At 39.1% G+C, this 20,105-nt stretch overlaps 1 protein-coding gene across 1 annotated transcript in view; it reads right to left on the reverse strand.

Moving 5' to 3' along the window:
• Nucleotides 1–8,576: 8,576 nt before the first annotated feature.
• CUL3 (cullin 3) overlaps nucleotides 8,577–20,105 on the reverse strand; it is a 55,808-nt gene continuing 44,279 nt past the window's right edge. Inside the window, exons 11-16 of the mRNA XM_082288188.1 lie at nucleotides 17,198–17,322; nucleotides 16,743–16,839; nucleotides 15,610–15,744; nucleotides 10,560–10,746; nucleotides 9,666–9,811; nucleotides 8,577–9,031 (exon numbers count right to left, since the gene is read on the reverse strand). Of these exons, the coding sequence (XP_082144314.1) occupies nucleotides 8,900–9,031; nucleotides 9,666–9,811; nucleotides 10,560–10,746; nucleotides 15,610–15,744; nucleotides 16,743–16,839; nucleotides 17,198–17,322 (822 nt within the window). The 3' untranslated portion in view covers nucleotides 8,577–8,899. The remainder of the gene's footprint in view (nucleotides 9,032–9,665; nucleotides 9,812–10,559; nucleotides 10,747–15,609; nucleotides 15,745–16,742; nucleotides 16,840–17,197; nucleotides 17,323–20,105) is intronic.

The raw sequence follows: 20,105 nt of genomic DNA on the forward strand, positions 1-20,105 counted from the left end.
CTGATTTCACTCCGATCCCTGAATGGAATGAGTCCTTGCCCTCCTCTCTGCTTCCCCTTCCCCCAGCTTTCCAGTCTGGCTGCCAAACGGAAAAGCACATTTTTCATAGTGACCTAATGAACACAACAAGAAAGATTTCTTCAGGAGATTAGAAAAATAGCAGTTCAATCTTATGTGAAAAGTCACTTTGCTGAGGGGAGGAGGGGCAGGTAATTCTGATATGGGACTTAAAAAAATTGGGGCCCCATTCCCACATGGCAGTGACTGGTAACACAGCAGAACTTACAGGAAGCTGCTGGGGCACTCCAGCTGTGTGTAAGAGCAAGTCAAAGATGAATATTTGTATCTGGCACTAATACATACACTGGTAAGCCCTGCACAAATTAAAGTCCAAATGTGAACAACTAATAAACACTTTATGATGTGAAGCCTCAGAGAATACTGTCTGCTGTATGTCTAAAATCCTACAGTGGAAAGGTACAGCAAAATAATTAAAAATTCCTTTTCATAATGAATTCCTGAGTTCTGCCTAGTGCTCTCCACTGCTCAGAGCCCTTTGCTTCAGCTGACACCACCAAAACTGATGATGCATCACAGGATTTAAAAGCTCATAGAAACATCTGTAAGGAAGGTACTTTACAAGGATTATTAGAACATAATTAACTTGAGAGAGGCTGAGTATGTATTACCTAAGCACCTTGGGAGAAGGCCTCATTAAATACATGACTCAGGCTTCCTAATTTCTTTTAAAAACATTTTTTTGTTTTGTTTTACACCAATCTGAAGCTCTGCCTATAACAAGGACAAAACTACTAAATTAACCTGCTAGGTGACAGTTATATACAGCATATACAGTACTGAGATAAAAATCAAGATTAAGGCCTTACTTGAATACAAAAGTCTTTTCGGAGTTTGGCTTCAAAACCCATGACTCCAATTTCATCACTGCTTTTGAAGAAGCCAAAGACCCAATGACCAAAAGAGCAAAAACCCATCTAACCTACTGCATTTATTTAAGTGGACTTCTCTCCCAAACGATTCTTGTTTCTTCTTTTTAGCCAGCTATCAAAAAGTAAGCATCCAGCAAGGGTCTGTCAGCAGGCAGAAAATACAGAGAGCTCCACCATACACTGTGAGTCAGGATCCGAGCACATACACACACAAGGAGAAGGAAACAAGAACACAGCCGTAAAGACCAGAGGGAGCTGTCTCAGGCTGCAGCCTGTCCTACCTGGCAGAGCTTCTGTAGCGCTGCCCTGGGCTCTGCTGGAGCCGCAGCTCAGCCTGGCAGCACCGCGGCTTCAGGTCCTCCCAGCGACTCCAGCTCCTGCCGGGAGGAACACCTCGCCTGGAGGCGCACGGACAAGGGAGAGCTTAAAGGCTCACAGGAGATAAAATGTAAAGTGAGAGGGGTTCCTCCTGACACTGAGCCACGGCTCCCGGGGGAACAGGGATCCTCGTGGCACTACGGCACACGCTGCAGAGGGACACCCAGGATTAAACCACATCTTCCCTGTGCACCTGGTGATTACACTAACGAGAGTACAGCAAAGTTATCCTCAGGTGACACAGGCTTTGGGGCAAGGGCAAGGCTGAGAGAGGAGCAATGAGACACAGAGATTAGTGTCCTAGTAGTAACAAATATGTTGGAAAAAGGCAATGTGTGTCCTTGGCTGGTTTTTATATTCGTCTCTCACCAAACATGGGCTATGTGTCCTCAGCCAGTTATGGGACACTTGCAGATAGTTCCATTCTTCCTCATTTTTCAGTTTGTCTAAAATATTAAAAAAAAAAAAACTACCAAAACACTCTATGCACCCAAACCAAGATCCACTAAAAATAATGAGCCAATCGCAGGTCATAGCAGAAACAAGTATTCAATAAAAAAAGTGAGATCACAGAATCATAGAATGGGTCAGATTGGAAGGGACCACCGTGAGGAATCTGCTCCAATCTCCCTGCTCAGGCAGCATCATCCCAGAGCATACATGGCACAGGATTGTGTCCAGATGGTTGTTCTGGAATATCTCCAGTGAGGGAGACTCCACACCCTGTCAGGACAACCTGATCCAGTGCTCAGAGGAAATTCTTCCTCACATTCAGGTGGAACTTCCTGGGCATCAGTTTCTGCCATTGTCTCTTGTCCTATTGCTTCACACCACAGAGCAGAGCCCAGTCCATTCCCTTGACACCCTTCCTTCAGTCTTTTATAGATACTGATTAGATCCCCTCTCAGCCTTCTGGAGACTGAACAAGCCCAACCCTCTCAGCCTTTCCTGTGGTGACTTGACTTCAAAGAGCCAACATTCAGCACTGACCCAAGATGGCATCTTTGGGATCCCTCTGCCCGCATCCCCAGTGTCAGTCCACTTCCACAGAGGTCAGAGTGGGACAAGGGGGAAGTCAGCCTGCCTATGTGTGAATTTAAGTGCCCAGCTTAAGGGACTCATTTCTGAAAGATTCAACCCAGCAATTTTTATATAAATTACACCTCAATTAAAAACCTTTCAGAAAAAGAAAACAGGCAGATCCAAACAAACCCAAGACTTGCAGGAGCCAGCAAAGTGTTTGTTTAATCAGCTTACATTTGGCATTGTTGAAGGCAACTCAAAGCAGACTTCTTGGAAGGCCAGCAGCAGAGCTGGCCGTGACTGCACCCTGCCGGGCGCTAATAAGAGCGAGTCCCCAGGAGATGGTGACCTTGCCAGCGAGGCCAAGCTCCAGCTTAAGGAACAAGTCAGACCCACGCAGTGTGAAGGCTTCTAATTACTCCCTTTCCTGAAGACAACCTTCCTGAGATACAGAATAATACACTCCAACTTCTAATTAAAAAAAAGTGTTGATCCCACATTATGCTGGAATTGAAGATTTGCATAATTAAGTTGATACCAAATGCTGTGACAGACAAGCTGCAGGAGATTATTAGTCTCTTCTTTAACAGAATTTCAAAAGAAGCAAGATCCAAACAGCCAACAAATATTAGCAGAAGTGGTTCTCAAGGTCTAGGAAACTCAGGCATTATTTGGATTTGGGGTGTATGCTGGTAACTTTGCAAAGGAAAATCTGCACACGAACTCAAAAGCCATAGTAAGGCACCACCAGGCTCTGATGTGGCATCACTTTGAGGACTTCAGGAGTTCTTATTGTGAATTTTTCCTCCCAAGAACAGGATTGCTAAAGTTATGAATGCTATTCATAAAGAGGGGCTGGAAGCACTTTATCCAACCTCTATACAACTGAAAAATCAGAGTTCATTATCAAATTTCATCACTCAAAGAACATGAAACATGCACAGGAAATACCCTGTTTCCAAGATTTCCAGTAATACTCATTTTGGGAGGGCAAAATCCCTCCCTGATTTCCACAATACCTGTTTCCTTATACAAGTAACAACCAGTGAGCCCAGGTCCTGTCATATCACATAACTGCACATCAGCTTCTGGAACAACGGAGCTCAAGGCACCAGGATTTTAGCCTAGACAGTTGTTAGTATTTTTCTGTTCACTTCTTGAAACCCACTCCAAGTTCAGGATGTGCAAGACTCTCAGTACATGCTAAATCTCCTAAGTCACTCCAATGCTGCCACACTTATCTAAAGAAGTGGTTACAGTAAGGGAGAAATAAATAATAAATAATAAACATAACAAATATATGTGTCACTGCAAACTAATCCACGTCCTTCTGTGGCCTGTGGAAATCTCAAAGTTTTTTCAGCTTCTAAGAAACATATTCAAGAAATAAAATCTGGCATTATAACTTAAAAAGATGATGTCCCATGACTACATTAAAAAGTCGTGATTTTCAGATTCAATTTGCAGATCTAACAGTGTTTTGTTTCATCATCTGGTGCTGTGTATGTAACTCTCAGTCCTCATTCACCTCAAACATTTTATTCTACATGGGAAGTTGCTTTTCCTGTCACTCCATGCTATTCCAAAACACAATCTCAAAAGTTTTGAGACACAACCTGCAGGAACACCTTGTTAAAGACGCTACTGGATGCTTAACATAGCTTCAGTCAAGGAAAGGAGAAGAAAGGAAAGGGGGAGAAAGAAAAAGGAAAGGGAAAGAAAGACTGGGAAACCCTGTGAGACCAGCAGGCAGGTGAGGTCACTGCCTGGGACACGCCCGGCTCGGCTGCCCCGGCTCCCGCCTTCCGATGTTCAGAGCAGGTCTGTACTGCACACTCCACATCCCCAGTAGCACACGTTTCTTGCTGGCAGTCCCCCAGGATGCCCCGAAGCTACCAGCACAGGTTAACGTCTATACATAGTGAATACCAGTTACTAATCCCGCATTTTGCACCCTCTGCCCCATAAAGCTCAGCACAATCTCAGAACAAGTTTTGCTCCAGCCCTCCGTTGCTCTCCCGAGATGCAGCTGCCTCCCCGCAAGGCAGCCGGCATGATGACAGCCAACAGCCCTGTGGAGCAAACACACCTCACTCGGCTACGTAGACATTTCTCCCCTGAGCATGCACCACATCCTGCACCACCTTTGCTTCAGCTTCAGCTTCTGACAGACCAAACATCACTGCTCTGACAGGATCTGAAGAATACAGCACACAAATGAAGTGAACCGCAGCAGCACGATGTTCACACAGGAGGAATAGAGTAGCTCTAAGATCGGAGGGTTCCGCTGCATCTGTTGTACCTGGGATAAAAGTTAAGTTTTGAACCGCAGGAGAAAGAATAACTAACAAAACATCACTGCTGTATGTTCAAATGTTATTTCTTTTCCTACCCATAAACTCTGTGTTCATCTCAGTGCTACTGAATGCATTAGCTCCCATGGACTTACTCCCCAGGAAAGCTCCAGTTTTGAAGAAAGGAAGAGCAGAAAGGAGGTTGTTTATACAGTTGACACACACTAATGCCAGCACAAAAAGCACTGTCCTGGGGCAAGAGGTCCAACCACGTCCATACTGTTACACCAAACATGAACCACAGCTGAAAGATTCAGAATATTAAATGCAGTTTGTGGGCACAATATATGAACACTTCCTTGCACAGTGAAGGACAGAAAAGTAGGTGAACTATTGTCCTGTACTATTATCCAGCTTTCAGTTGGATGGATATGTAAGTTCTGCATCTTACAATCTTTTCATATGACACATTCCAGAGGACAGAGGAGCCATTAAAACTCACACTTCAGACTGAGCACAATGGTTATTACATTTACTGTCCAATGTATCAAAATGAGTATCAACAGAAACTCAACTTTGGCCCAGACACACACAAGATGATGCCTGTTACCAGCTGTGCACACTACGGAGTCCAGTTCTAGGCTGCCAAACCCTTGCCCTAAAGCACAGGGCTCTATGGAAGGGGGAGCTCAGGGTCAGAGCCCAGCTCACCGCTAAGCATCATGAGGAACAAAGCAGAGCCAAAGGGTTTGATTGCGCTATGGAGGTTCTGGCCAGTTTTGGACATGCAGAGGCCATAAGCAGTTCCAGTTTTTGCTACTTTTGAAAAGTTGGGAACTCCATCTCTGTGCAAGCTTATCCCCAAAATTATCCATTATGACAGGCTCTATTACTGTGTGTATATATATACGAAAGTGCCACCCATCAGGTACTATACAATTTGATTGCAATACATGTAAATAAAAATACTTCAGTCATCCAGCACATTTAGTTCAAGGCTTCTGTTTCCACAGGCAAAGTAAATCTGACACCAGTGGCTCATTCTCAATGAGCAGTGGCAAGGACAACAAATAGTGTTGCCTTGGAAGCTTTAGGGTTGACAGAGCAGTTTGTCCTTGGAAAAAGGGGTGAGGAAAGACATTGCATTCAGGAGTAGCTTAGCATCACAGACTTGGTCTGCTTGGCATTCATTTATTCTGTAGCCAGTGGGAAAATTGTATGGACTAATTCTAGGAGACACAAAGAGTAAATCAAAGCTGTAAAGGTAGCTAACATGGAAAAGAGCAAGAACTGCACCAGGGATCCATAGGATTATATTTGTTATGATGGTAAATGAGGCATACTCTCAATCCTTTTAAATAAACTTGTGTACAAGGAAAGCACATGCCTACACATCTTCAAACAGCTATAAAACTCAAACCCTACTTTTAATTTAAAAAATTCCACAGTATTAAACTCCATGTTTACTAAGTCCTGTTACTGCATTTAGCTGCACGTTAATGCAAACAAACCAAACTTATTAATTGCACTCACACATTTAACTACAATCCTACCAATGAAATTTTAACAAAATTACAAAGAAGCTTTAAGTAGAAATTGAGAAAGAGAAATGAAATTAGATAAGGCACAGCAGAATTCTACTATAGATCGTAAATGGAATCCCATTAACGTACAAACGTGTAAACATCAAACTCACCTTACGCAGTGTTCTAGTGATGTCTTGTTCTCTCTGACAAAATTTTTCATAGTCTCCATTTTTCCATCCTCTACCTCACTGTTCAATGGTAAAGGGCATATTTTTAACATCTGACTTCAGCAGAAATCCCTTCCTGAATAGTGTCTTCAAAATTCTAGTAAAATGCAAAATATGCTCTTAATATTTGCTACTGAAGATAGCCATCACCGCCTGCTGTTCTTCTGGCAAAAACTCTTGCCCACATAGCTTTTAAAAACACACTTTTCAGCACCTAACTATACAGTCATTCATGTAACACTCAGCCTCAGAGCTTCCAAAAGCCACCAGAAGAAAGAAACTTCAGATGATGCACAACAGAAGTACAGAGGCAAAGCAAAGGACAAAGACCTCCTGTCCCAAATCACAACACTCATGGCTCTGTAGACTTCACAGGTAAAAGGACTTGAACCCATTTCTCCCAGCAAAGCACATGGGAAAGCATTAACATGCAGTATCACAACATTCATGCTAATAAAGAGTAAGTTATGCATAAAAGAAAACCTTCATACTGGTACATGGAAGAGCGATTTATATTTTGAGAAAGATGTTTCTGATGACTTTAAACAAAATCAAACCTCCAAATCAGCTCCACCCTGTATTTAGTACTGTTGTATGGCTAAACAATAACCACATTTCTACAGAAGATTTGCATATACTGTGCAGAGACAGAGGTGCTTTAGTAACAGCCAGCAAACACCTTTTCAGAAGGACCAGTGGCCCAGCTCATTTCTCTTGGGGCTGAATTCTTGATGGACAAGGGCAAGAAAGTTCTTCAGCCACCACCTCCTTCTGCTGATTCAAAAAACTACTGTGTGTGTGTAGGTGTGTTGGGGGTGTGCAGTAAACTTAAAGCTTCATTTAAAAAAAGCTTCCAAATAGTAAAGCTAAAATCTCATCCTAATTCCAGTCCCTCTCTTTAGAAGATAGATCCTACGCTCTTGAACAATAGCCAGGATTTGTAGCCTAACAGGCTGGAGAGAGATGAAAGTGTGGACACGTTATGAGAAATACTCTCCAGTCACAGTGGACCATTGCACCAGTACCATGCACTTGTTCAGTACAGCCCATCGAGAACTGCTATGGCAGAACTGAAATGCTCTACAACCAAGCTTTTCTTTTTGCTTCAGTTCCAGCTCTACATCTTGGAAAGCCCATCCCAACTATATTTTTCAAGATCTATGGGTGACAGTAATGTGAACCAAGACAAAAATACCGTCTTGAATTAAAGCAGAAAGATAGTTATGGCCAGGAACCCAGGGAATATATGCACTGGAATGCCAGAAATATGGTTTAATAAAAACTGCAGTACAATGCACACTCAAAAATTTCTAACTGTGAGAAGAATGATGCCACCAAAGTGCTATTTTTAATCTATTTTTGCAGCATACTGTCAAGAAGAAAAAAGTTCCAGGGTAAGAACTAAAAATTTCATTACAGTAACAATTTTTTATTGCATGTTTAAAATGCATTTTTAAAAACAAATAGTGCATGCTGACTTCACTTTAATCTCCTGAAATATGCACTTATGATGGGGAGCCCTGGGGCTACAGATCCATCTATGATGTTTATTAACAAAATATAATCCCAGTACATTTCCCCAGGGGACAGTATTTAGTTCCAAAAGATTGTCAACCCTGTACTCTAACACACTTGAGTTAGTTGTTTGTGTACACTAAGTCCATTTATTTTAAATTTATTTTGTCTACATTTAGTGAAATAAAAACATCGCCCTGTACAATCCACCATCAGCAGTGAGTACAACAGCAAAAATTATTATACAGTTTATACACACTAAAATCTTGTCCTTTTTCCTATAAAGAAACCAGAACAAACCTAATCAATATAAAGTTTAATTTAGAAGAACTCAAATTACAGAAGGGAAAGCCAAAATTATTACGGTCTTTTCTGAGCCCCCAGAAGTTCCTGATTCATGTTGTTGGAACAGTGAGTGCAACTGGCAGAGTGAAACATGCTCAAGTTGTCTTCTCGGGTCTTCAAAAAATTATTAGCAAGTATTTAAATTAAACATGTCTAGTTAAAGAAACATTTGAAGCAGAGCAAGATAAGTGGGAATTTTGCCTTACCACTTGTGGTTTCTTTTGAACCCAACTTATACAATGCGCGAAGTGCTAAGCAACACTACAGAAACACATTTACATCAACACTGAAGATCTGGGGAAATGAAATTCCAACAAATTTATTTTTTTAAATGAGCTGTATTTTCTAAAGTCATTTTTATTTCTCTGTTTTCATACAGTATTGAAAACAAACGCGGCACATTCACATTTCCCGAAGAATTGTAAGGATGATCTCTACAGGGATAACGTTGAAAAGCCTGAAGCTCAATTAATTCATGTCAAAAACTCTCAAAAGGAGTAAAAGGCTTGATCTGAATGGTCTAGAACATGTATTGTAATTTAATAGAGAAGATGGTCGTCTTAATATTAATGATTTAAAAGAACTTCCCAGTTCATGCGAAGAGTATAGTCCAAGAATAAATCAAATTTTCTGAACGCATTTTATGCTACGTAAGTGTATACTTTGCGATCCTCAGGTGTTCGTGCCAAATATTCTCTCTCAATAAGTCCTTCAATACGCTTTTTAATAACAACTGGACTTGGTAAGAATCGGGCCTTCAGCTGCTGAGTTACCTAAAACAAAATAAAACCCGACAATATAAGATCACAGCACAAGTAAGATCTTGAAGTATCCTAACAGAACACAACAAACAGAAAAATGTATTAAGACAGAGATGGTGACAACTATGAAGCATAAAAAGCAGCCTGCAGGCTTCTGACCGTCCCTCCACTTGCTTGCTCATGTTGGGGTATGATTCAAAGCTCTACAGAGGCATGGTCACAACCTGAGATTGCTCCCAATTTCACAGCTCTAAGGGAGTTCAGGAGTGCAAAACGTGTAACGTCCTGGAGCTGTGTGAGCTTAGGAGTGAAGAGCAGCAGGACTGTTTGTCTGCTAAGAACTCAAATCTCTCAAACCTGGACCCAAGAATCAGTAACAAGATCAAAGCACAAAATAATGTTAAGCACAGTGGTTTGCTTTTCAAGGAATTTAACATCATAACAGCACTAAAAGTAGGAAGGAAAATTAGATATCCTGTGAGTACATCCTGAAGTGAAGGGTAAGGATTTAGGTGTGTCTTCAGACAGGGAGAAAAGAATGGATGGGTTAAATACAGCATCCCTCAAAAGCCTTTCAGAATCACGTTAGCGAGAGCTGTGTAACTTTGATGAGTTACTAGCAAAAGCAACCTCTGTACAAGCATACCTCTGCTACTAGCACGTTGTGTTGCATCTTCTTTCTAGATTTCATTATCCGAACTATAGCAGCTTCTATCTCATGTTTTCTGTCATCATCTACCTTCTGCCTTGTTTCTTTCCTTTCTGGATCAGATTCTCCTTGTTTGGCAGCAACTTAAAGAAAATGGAGAATGTAAATAATGTTAGCAAAATTAACAATTATTTCATTGTGTGTTATCTTCACTATTTATTTCATCTAGACATCAAGTTATATTTTCGTGAGTTTTGACATTCTCAAAGTCGATGTTTTTTTTTAAATGAAAACCAGCTACAAGAACATATTAACACTTTCTGGTATGTTTTGATAGCAACTGACAAGATAACAAACTGTTATTTAATTACTACTATGTTAAAATTTGAACAGTACTCAAATCTGCTTACAGGCACAAGCACCAGCACTTCCATAAGCTAATGAAGTGGTATTATACACTTCGCTTCCCTTATTTGTTCAGCCCAAATCATTGCCCAAAACCATTATAAGCTACCTGGTACTTGAAAATGGCTGTTGTATCATGGGCTAAAAACATCACTCATTTCACAGCAGTACAGCAACTTATGAGGCAATTTTCCTATTTCTGAATCAATCAGTAGCTTATTTTTCATTTTATTATTTAATTTGAATTTTATATTTCTTTCAGTATTTCCTGTAAGAGATAATTACAAATTTTGTAAAGTAAAAGGCTTAACTGACTTCCACACTTTTCTTGGTATTTGAATTTTCATTTTGATGCAACTAATCATCAAGGAAAAAAAAAAATCTCTCTTCCTTTCACTTCTATGGACATCAATCCTGTAAAAGATAATTTGAAAGTTTTAAGGCAGTTTTGGGACTGCAAGAGAGTAGAATATAAAGCTCACTTACCCGTCTGAATCTTGACTCTGTGTAGTTTAGATGTGAACTGATCATTCACTGTAAATATATGACCATTTTCTATTTCTTTTGATTTAGGCTCTTTTGTGAGAACACGTTGTGTTGGTTTGCCACATGCAAGGGACTGTAGGGCTCTAACCAGTTCTCTTTCGGGGATATCAGTTTCTTGTTGAATTTCCTAAAGAAGAATACTTAGTTAGCTTATGGCTGTGGCACAAGTATCACCTGCTGCAAACAACATCAGGGACTGCTTAAAAAAGTAATACTGTGACAGTTGTGGCACTTGAAGGGTAAGAACTCGTTCAGCAGCAAGGTCTCAGTTGGTACTGTGCAAAATGATCCACCTGGGTCAGTGCACAGACAGTGAATTCTGTCAAATGAACAGTGCCATGAGCTGAAAGGAGAAGAATGAATAATCAGCTGTTCCATTTCCCTGCAATTTCTGAGAGGGCTGAAAGGATTTGTTAACTGTTTCCGAGGTTTGTTGAACAGGGTGAAACCAAACCTTCTGACTAACTCAGTAATGGGAAACATCCATGACGTTCACGACCATTCCTGACCAAGAGCTGCACAAATGCTTTTGCATTCAGCCATGCTGTTGAAAAGAAGATCTTTACAAATAGAGCAAACAATGTCTGGTTTCACTGTAGCATAGAAATACTCTAGATTCATCATACTTCCTTTCTAAATAACTCAACTTATTTACAGCCCAGATGCCTTTCGCTAGGACTTCTCCAGGTGAAATACAAAAAGACCCCATTATAGTGCAGCAAACATACGAACTTTGAAGACTGTTTGTAAAAACATGTACATAACCTGGTGCACCTCTGTCAGTGTTCTTAAGAGTCAGCTGAGAAATGGATGTTAGGCAAGTCACCAGTGGTCATGAGCTAGTAAATAAATTACACTGGATGCAGAATGATGCTTTAATATGCTCTAGGAGAAGGCCAACTATGTTGCTCTCTCAGACTTGAAGTGTTTACTGAGCTTCCATTCAGTAAAAGTTCATTTTTCCTCATCTCTTTTCTTCCTTTTTCTAGCCTGAGGAAACTGCAGACACTTCTGATTTCACATTCCCATTCAGACTCTTGAGGGACTCATAGCTGCTAAAGAGAAAAAACAAACCTTGCAGACATGCAGCTGTCCACAAGAGCAAATACTGTCTCAGCTTCCCCAGCTTTGGTTCCAAGGGCAGTATCAAGCCCTTACACTGTCCCCATAAATTCCTGATTCTCATGGCACACAAGTCCATGTGATGACCTTAAGTTAAAAAGAGCAGTAACAACTCCAAGTGATCAAAATGCTAAGATCCATAAAGAACTATAAAGAACTTTTAACAAGTTCTTTAAAGAGTGACCAGAAAAATCAAACTAAATTCTATCAAATAATGTTATTTCTTGAGTATACTCAAGAATTTTTTTTCTAAATTTTCTAAATCAACCTAGAAAAAACAGCCACTTTTCTGTTGTTATCCACCATGGACAACATGCAATAAAAATAATTTCTCTGTGATGCCAAGGCTCAGACAAAATAGGCATTATTTTTCAACTCGACCAAACACTACACACAGAGTGTTGACTTTACATGAAACTGTTTTTGACATAAGGTCAAGTTAACTGGAACGAGGTAAAAAGAATAAAATCACTAAGTCCAAAATTTTAAAAATTCAGAATTTTTGGTACCTCCTGCTTAGAGATGATTTGGAAATACTAAAATGGTCTTAAGAGTATTCTTAGCATAATGCACTCAGAAATACTTACACATTTGAAATAAATTGTGAATATCCACATATTTTAACTATTTGCTAGTATCAAAATGTCTCTTCCCAAGCTGCTCATAGAAAGTTACTATTTCTTCCTTTGTTGTTTTATTTAAAACACAGCTGTCACCTTCATACTTTTTTTTTTAGATTCAGCACAAAGTAGCATTAAAAAAATATCCCAAGAAGCTATAATCCTTTACATGGTCACAACAAAAAAGGTCTTTCTGAAATGGACTGATCAGCATAAAATTTAAGAAACCAAGGGAAGGTGCCAGATTTTAGAGCTTATATAAATGTAAAGCCTTAAAGGCTACAAACCAACCCCAGCTTATTAGTGATGTAATGCCAGTGACGTGCAGATTGCCAAACTTTGACTTTTGCTCAACAATTAAAATTAATCCTTTCAAAACTGAATCAGTTCTACAAGGCCATATATATACTCTGCTTTTAACAAAAATGAAATAAAGAGCAAAAAGGAAAATTGAGTGGGGTTTCATGCTACCCGTCCTTATATAAACCACTGTGTATTTGCTATTGTACTTCACTCTGCAGCATTCCAGCTGAGCCATGAACGCACTCAAACCATTTCACTTTTAGTATTTATAAGCCAGCATTAAAGGAAGGACCACAAAGAACTGCACTGCAATATGCTGCCTCAGAAGGAGCCAAAAATTTCGAGCTGAATAAAAAAAAAAATGGTTGTGAATGTAGATGAGGATAACAGATGTTCCTGTGCTGTTTCCTTCAGCCTGTAGCATAAAGTTTTCCTAAACATATTTTTCTGAAGATATTTGATGTAGCAGTGAGAAATGTGCATTTCTTCCCCATCTCCAAGAATGCCTTATTTTAAAGACCACATTAGATTCATGCACAGGAGTAGTGTTGATTACACAATCTCAGTGCTAAAATATTACCAAATGAGCTCTATCTGGAGGCTACAAAAGAGATCATTCTAGGTATGAACTCTGTCAGTTCTACACAAGAAAACAGAATCAAAATGTGCAGAAAAATCAGAAGGAAAAGAATTTTGTCATTTTGTTGAAATAATAAAAAGTATTTTTAGTTTTATTTACAGACTTCAACTTGTGTGCCTTCCAAAGCAGACATCAGCAAAAGATGAAACAGGTAGCCTAATTTACAGTTCTAATCTCTCACTTTTGTGGAATTATTCCACAACCTAACTTCTACTACAGTCACATTTGTATTTCTTATTTGTTAAACATAGAGAACCACCCTTATTTCTCATGTAATTACAAAAAGTGTGCATTTCACCTTTTAAAATACTGAGCTGCAATGTAAATCAACTGAAAAATATGTTATTACATGAGACTTGATTAGAAGAATTGAATTCTTAGAAAAAAATTAGCATTCTTTGAAGGCTTGAATGAAGGTCATTCCTCTTCCACTTCAGCAGCATTAGCCTATGGGGCCAACAGCTATTTTGCATATACAAATAAAATGTTGCTGTACAGTAATACAATAAATTCATATATTTATTGTGAAGAATTTTTTTTATGCAACAATCTTTAAAGTTTCCATAACATTTTGTGGATAATTTTTGCATTATCAGTATCCCATTTTTTCTTCAATCACATGGCCTAATGGCTATTAGGATTATTATGAGGATCTTATCAAGTTTACAATCGATAATCACACAATGCAAAATAAAACAGCAAAGTCTGTTCAGCTGCGAAGGCAACTTCAAATGAATCTGTTGAGCTGTGAAACTGCAGAAACACTTATGTATCAGACAGTTTTAGGATACACAAGCACACACAAGTCAGCTCACATGCTCTGCTGCACTGAAAGCACTAATTTGACACAACAGAGAAGGAACGGTTGCCCAGCACTCAGCAGTTAATCAGGGTATTCAGTAATCAATGAACAAGGATAAAATTCCTTCTCCTCCAAAGTTTTCATAACCTTTCTTGGCTGGAGTTAAAGACAACTCCCACACACTTCACCAAAGAAACCAAACAACACAAATATGCCTCCTTAATGTTTTAGTTCAAGTGGGACACAAAGGGAGAGCTTAAGAACTCCCAAACCAGAAATAAACAAAACACACAACTTAAAAGCAGATGGACAGATTTCTCTATCATCTGGTCTTTGTAAAATAAAGTATAATTAAGAGCATGTATTAAAAATTGTATTTTTCCCTGCTCTACCAAGTGTTATTTATTCATAGATGGGTAAGGGTCTACTACTCATTAAGCCTGCAATTTGGTGGAATAAGGCAGCCACCAGCCCAATTTTAAAATCAGCTTCAAGAAAAAAAGTGAGCCGTAAAGTCTCCCTCCTTGTTTTCACTCCCTCAAATATTCTGCAAAGTACTCAAAGCTGTAATGCTCCTGCAACAGATTTCACAACATACAGGACTTTGTGTTCTAAAATAATGTTTTAAATTATCAGTAGTTTATTAATAATCTCTTATCAAATCCTGCCTTCTTTAATCACTACTGAGACCATTTCAAAGAAACTGCTTTATTAACAAGCTAGAAGTGTGCCAAATAAGCTGAAAACACAATCCAAACAAAAAGGCAAATGATTACTATGCATAGCACAGTCAAGAGCAGATGAGAAAACGTGGAAATCTACTGTTTCAAACTGCACCCATACTACTTTTCAAGGCTGCGAATGGTCTCTCAAACAGAAGATAATGTCTAAAACAAAACTATCAATTAAAATTAACAATATAATGTTCACACAACAAAGCACATGATACTCCTCCACTCCTAAGGTCTTCTTCTTCATCATCATCTTTTAGCTGACATGTCAGCCTTCCCCAGCAACACCCCTCTAGTCTCCTTGTTAAGAATCTCTCCAGACCCTTCTTCACTGTCCTTTCTGGTTGATCAGCTCAGAGAAGGGCTGAAAGTTCTTTGATTCATCCTCCAGCTCAGTCCAGCCTGCCAATTTTACTTACGTATTCAGGAAGCCAGGATACAAACCCCTCTCCACCCTTTGGTCTCTAAATCCAGTTTCTCAAAGACAAAATGAGGAAATGGAGCCACCTACTGCATTTCAACTTCAGCTTTTCTACAGCTCAATGGCCTAGAACAACCACACTCACAATTCTCAAACATTTCTGAAACCTTCTGCTTCCAAATAATTTCCTCCCCTAGAACTGCTTCCCAGGTGCATTGCTAATGATCTGCTTCTTGCGTTTATTGGCCTGATCCATACTCAAATAGAATGACAGGCACCTGATCTTCAAAGAGGACAAGAAAATGCCTAAAACAGTTATTTAGAATCAGGTAAGAAACCCACGCCACTTACCTCAAATGTGTATTTTTCTCTGTTGTTAAATAGCATTAATATTGTCATCTGGAAAGTGGAGACTTGCAATATGTGCTTCCGTGTATTTGAGCCAGTTACTTGGGCACCTCCTACACCAACTTCTGAGCCATCTTCCTATTTTAAAATTCCAAAACTACTATTAGATTATTCTTAACTCAAAAATGTTTTATCCTGGTAAGATGAAACTTAAATTATGAAAAATTTCTCTAGGAGATCAGCCTACAGAAGCGATAGAAAAGCAACCACCTGGGGGCATAACCAGGATGTTCCTCCAGTAGCTGCCTCACAATGCCAGGAGGATTGAGGTTGGAGGCTCATCTGCAGGTCCTGTGGTCCAGCCACCACTCCAGGCCAGGCTATCTACAGCCACCAGTCAAATACTGACCATTGCTAAGGATGGAGACTCCACCACCTCTGTGGCCCCTGTTTCACTACTTGCCCACCCTCCAAGTTTTCTTATGCTTAAAGTTACCAACATATTTATCCTACAGAAACACAATTTCAACATCCTCACAAATGCATATTATTATTAATACTTTGTTATAAGAATTTTGTTTTCATTTTGGATTGCCTCTTACATTCCCAAGCATCATGCCATTACTAGTTGTAACATGGCATTTTAGTACTGGTCTAATCACTATGAAATTCCTTTCTTGTATGCATACAAATTAAGCATTGTAGTTATATAAACTCTGCTTAGAATCTTGTTTTTGAAAAAATGCTGTCTACACCGCACTCTGCATAGGAAAAGCAGGCTGAAATTGGCTTAGCAAAAAAACTCTAACAAATTTCTTTTCACTTTTGACTAAAAAAACCCAGTCAAAAAACCCAAACCACTCAAACCATTGAGGTCCCTTCAAGATCACATTTACTACTTTGCTACAAGTAATGCTGAGCGATGCATTCAAATTAGATTCGGGGGGAGGGAAAAAAGTCAAAGCAAAACTGCTACAAAGAATCAGACTATAAGGCTGATGGAAGGCATCTTTTTCTCATCCTTACATTCTCAATGGGCTTGCTTTTATTTTACAGAATTCTGAAGTTACTAAAAAAATATACATTTGTTTACTTTTAAAAAGAGATACAATATTTACATAATCTTGATTTCCTACCTTTTTAACAGGCCCATAGAAAGTGGCATTGAGATCTGCAGAGCCCATATGATGCTGGAGTGTCAGCTGTCGCCCACTGTGTTTGGCTAAATAAAATCTGTAATAGAATTGAATTGAAAATAATATATAGTTCTGATTTTGTATTGAATAATAAATACTTTTTAAAAGTTACATAGCCTTTTTGAGCTATTGAGGACATTCTTAAAACATTTATAACCATCCGCTTCTTCAAAACATTAACTTTTGCCAGAATTCTATTTAAAATCTCCCAAAACATCAAGCATTGCATTCTCCAATTTTCACATGAGCTAAAGAAGAGCAGTTTGTCAGCACATCTTTAACAGTAAAACTGTTAAAAAAATCTGTACACGTGAATAAAAAAAATCTGTACGGGCAAGTTTAAAAAGTTTCTTCTCAAAAGAAGAAACTACCTAAAAATCTGTTTTAATACATACCTTCTAAATATTTCAAAAGCATGTCTGGGAGCTGGAGGGATGTTGCACTTTGGTGTGGCTGACTGGGTAGGCCAGTAACCTGTTGTGAGGACACGCACTGTGAGATCAACACCTCCTAATGAGACCTAAGGGTAATTGGAAGAAAACATACACTATTTTAAAACAAGACCATGTTTCACCACTTTTTCTATATCAGTGTAAAATGCTTAGAATTTTGTCTAACTATGAAAGAAACAGATGTATCTGTCAACATTCTTTTTACAAAACCAGACAAATAAATTAATTTATCACTGTCAAAATAGATGGTACAGCAAAAATCCTCTACATTATTCCCCTCTGGCATTTAAAAGCATACAGAATTGAACAAAATAAATTCTTAATCAAGAACTAAATGTCTGTGATCATAAACAGAACTTACAATATGTGCAACAAATCTTTCTAAATAGGTTTTCTGATGACATGCAATAAAGCTGGTTTGCACTAAATGTGTCAGTTTCAAAGTAACTCTTTCTAAATGTACTCTCTGGAAGTAGAGAGGAAATACTGAATATCTGATGTTGAACCCTAGAGAGCTTACATGTGGACTGCAATGCCAACAGTTACTCACTTTAACACAGCCCACCTATCCTCTTTCCTTAAAGACAGCCCTGACTGTGAATATGCAACACTGGTGAGGAAACATGCCCCAGCTGAAGTGCTGATCTATAAAGATGTGCTGGCAGATGGTAAAGATCTGGCTACCAGTGATGCATAATTCCCACTAGGTATTCCAACTAAGCAGAACATTATTAAGCTTAAAACTGACTGCTTTCAGCTCTAGGAGGTAGAACCAATACCTTCAAAGAGCACACATTATGAACAATAAAAACCAAAGTATACAATATTCAACTTATATAAATCCACTACACAGAAATAGAGCATATTATGTTTTAGAAGGTCAAAAACTGCCACCTGAACTCAGAAACTTTCACTATTCAACAGCAGAGTAGCATCCCCATGCACTACAGCAGAGTTTTTGTATTGTGTGTACTGAATGCCTGTGTGCACCAACCAACTGTGTGCCCTGGAAACTTCTGAAAAACCTAAAGAAGCTTCAACAGTTTTCTTCCTTTAGCCAAAGTGTGGGAAAAGGCCATCAGTGCAGACAGAAGGACACAAAAAATATATTTATCTGGAACTGAAGCATCTGAGCTGCGATGGCAACTGTTTCCCAAAATTTTTTGGTCTTTGCCAGACCAGAACACAGCATTAATTTAGAATGGCTCCCATCTTACATTATTAAGAGCACTAAGCAGTTGGTGACAAGAAAAAGTTTTGGAAGCACTTTATTATACAGGACATCTTTTCAGCATAAAAATAGCATGAACTAGTGGAAAGTGCCCTGAAGTGATCCAGTCTTTACAGAGCTCCAGCAAATGTTCCAGGAACACATTGCAGAAATTTCTCAATCTATTAGCCTGGACTTTCCCTGGTGCTGAGCTTTCCACTTCCTGAGAGCAAACCAATCATCTAACAAAGACCTTGGCACAGCCTGTATCTCAGGATACAGAATCCAGCAGGAAACTTTGCAGGTAGGATTATTTAGAGAAAAGCAGACGCCTGACTCCTCTAGGAGGCACTGTACACATTCAAGGTATCCAAATTGTTCAAACCAGAGCAGAACAAACTATTTCATATAAAACACAGTATCACCAGCAATTTAACAGTAACAAAATTGCCCAAATCTTCCTGTATTTCCTCTCAAATATTACTGACACTAATAGAAACACATGTACTTCTGTCATAAACAGTAACTCCAGAAATTTCTATAAAAGGACACGATTAGGTTGACCAAAAGGCAACCATTACATGAACTGACATCTTGCCAAGAGAAAGGTGAAGTTTCAAATAAGGCCTAACAGAACATCTGTTAACATTTTAAATTCATCTTCTTAGCTGTACATAGCTAAAAAGAAGATAGAGACATCATTTATTAACTCACTCATTTTAAGACTGTCACGTAAAGTACATGGACCTTTAGCACAATCCCCTTTCCCTCTGCATGTCGAAGTCTAGCATGACACCTAAAAAATGGGAGTGCTCTAACAAGTTTTTATTGAAATTAATATTTCAAGCATTCCAGAAGCAAAACATGACTAGCCTCTAAAGCAAGGAAACCAAACAAACCAGTAGTAAAAGGTGCCTGTCCACAAACACCTTTATCCACATCCTCTCCTCTTCTGAATCCACTTAGAGAACATGCTGCTGTTCTACTCATGATGATTCACAGTATGCTGATGAAGAGGATTTCAGCCAATTGCTTCAAGACTGCAAAGATTTCATGTCACCTTGCACAACCAGGGACATTGGACAGAGCAAATCCATGAAAATATTCTTGGCATTCAGACTTCTGAAACCAAACAGACTTGATGTACAGACCCTGCCTACCTGCACACAGGGAATTACTTGGCTGCTCATTATATACTGTTAGCTGCTGAGTATCAGTACAAAAAAGTGTTTTAGAGAGAGTAAATTGGTATCTCAAAAAGAATGATGTCTCCATAAAATATTCCAGAGGCCTACTTTTACAAGAAGGTGTAATTTTTTCTAATTAAACAACTAAATTCAATTGACAATTTGCAATAAAATTTGAAAAACTGAATTTTGAAATTTGCAATAAAATGGCAGTTTTGCTTTTAGCAAAGGCATTAATTGTGTCAGGAAAGTTCAATATGAGATGGCGTGCTTTGCAAATACCTGCAGCATGCAGTATTTTGCTTGCTCTTAGCAAAAAATACACATCACAACTGGCGATTAACTTTGAAGAATGGGAGTGAGAAGGCTTTGCTGGCAATGCGGGGTTTGGGAAACACACATGGCAGCTGGTGGCTGGCCCCTGGAGCATGGCACGGCCGGGCGGTGCCGCCCG

Source organism: Coloeus monedula (genome assembly GCF_965178545.1).
Source record: "Coloeus monedula genome assembly, chromosome: 10".
Classification (NCBI taxonomy): domain Eukaryota; kingdom Metazoa; phylum Chordata; class Aves; order Passeriformes; family Corvidae; genus Coloeus; species Coloeus monedula.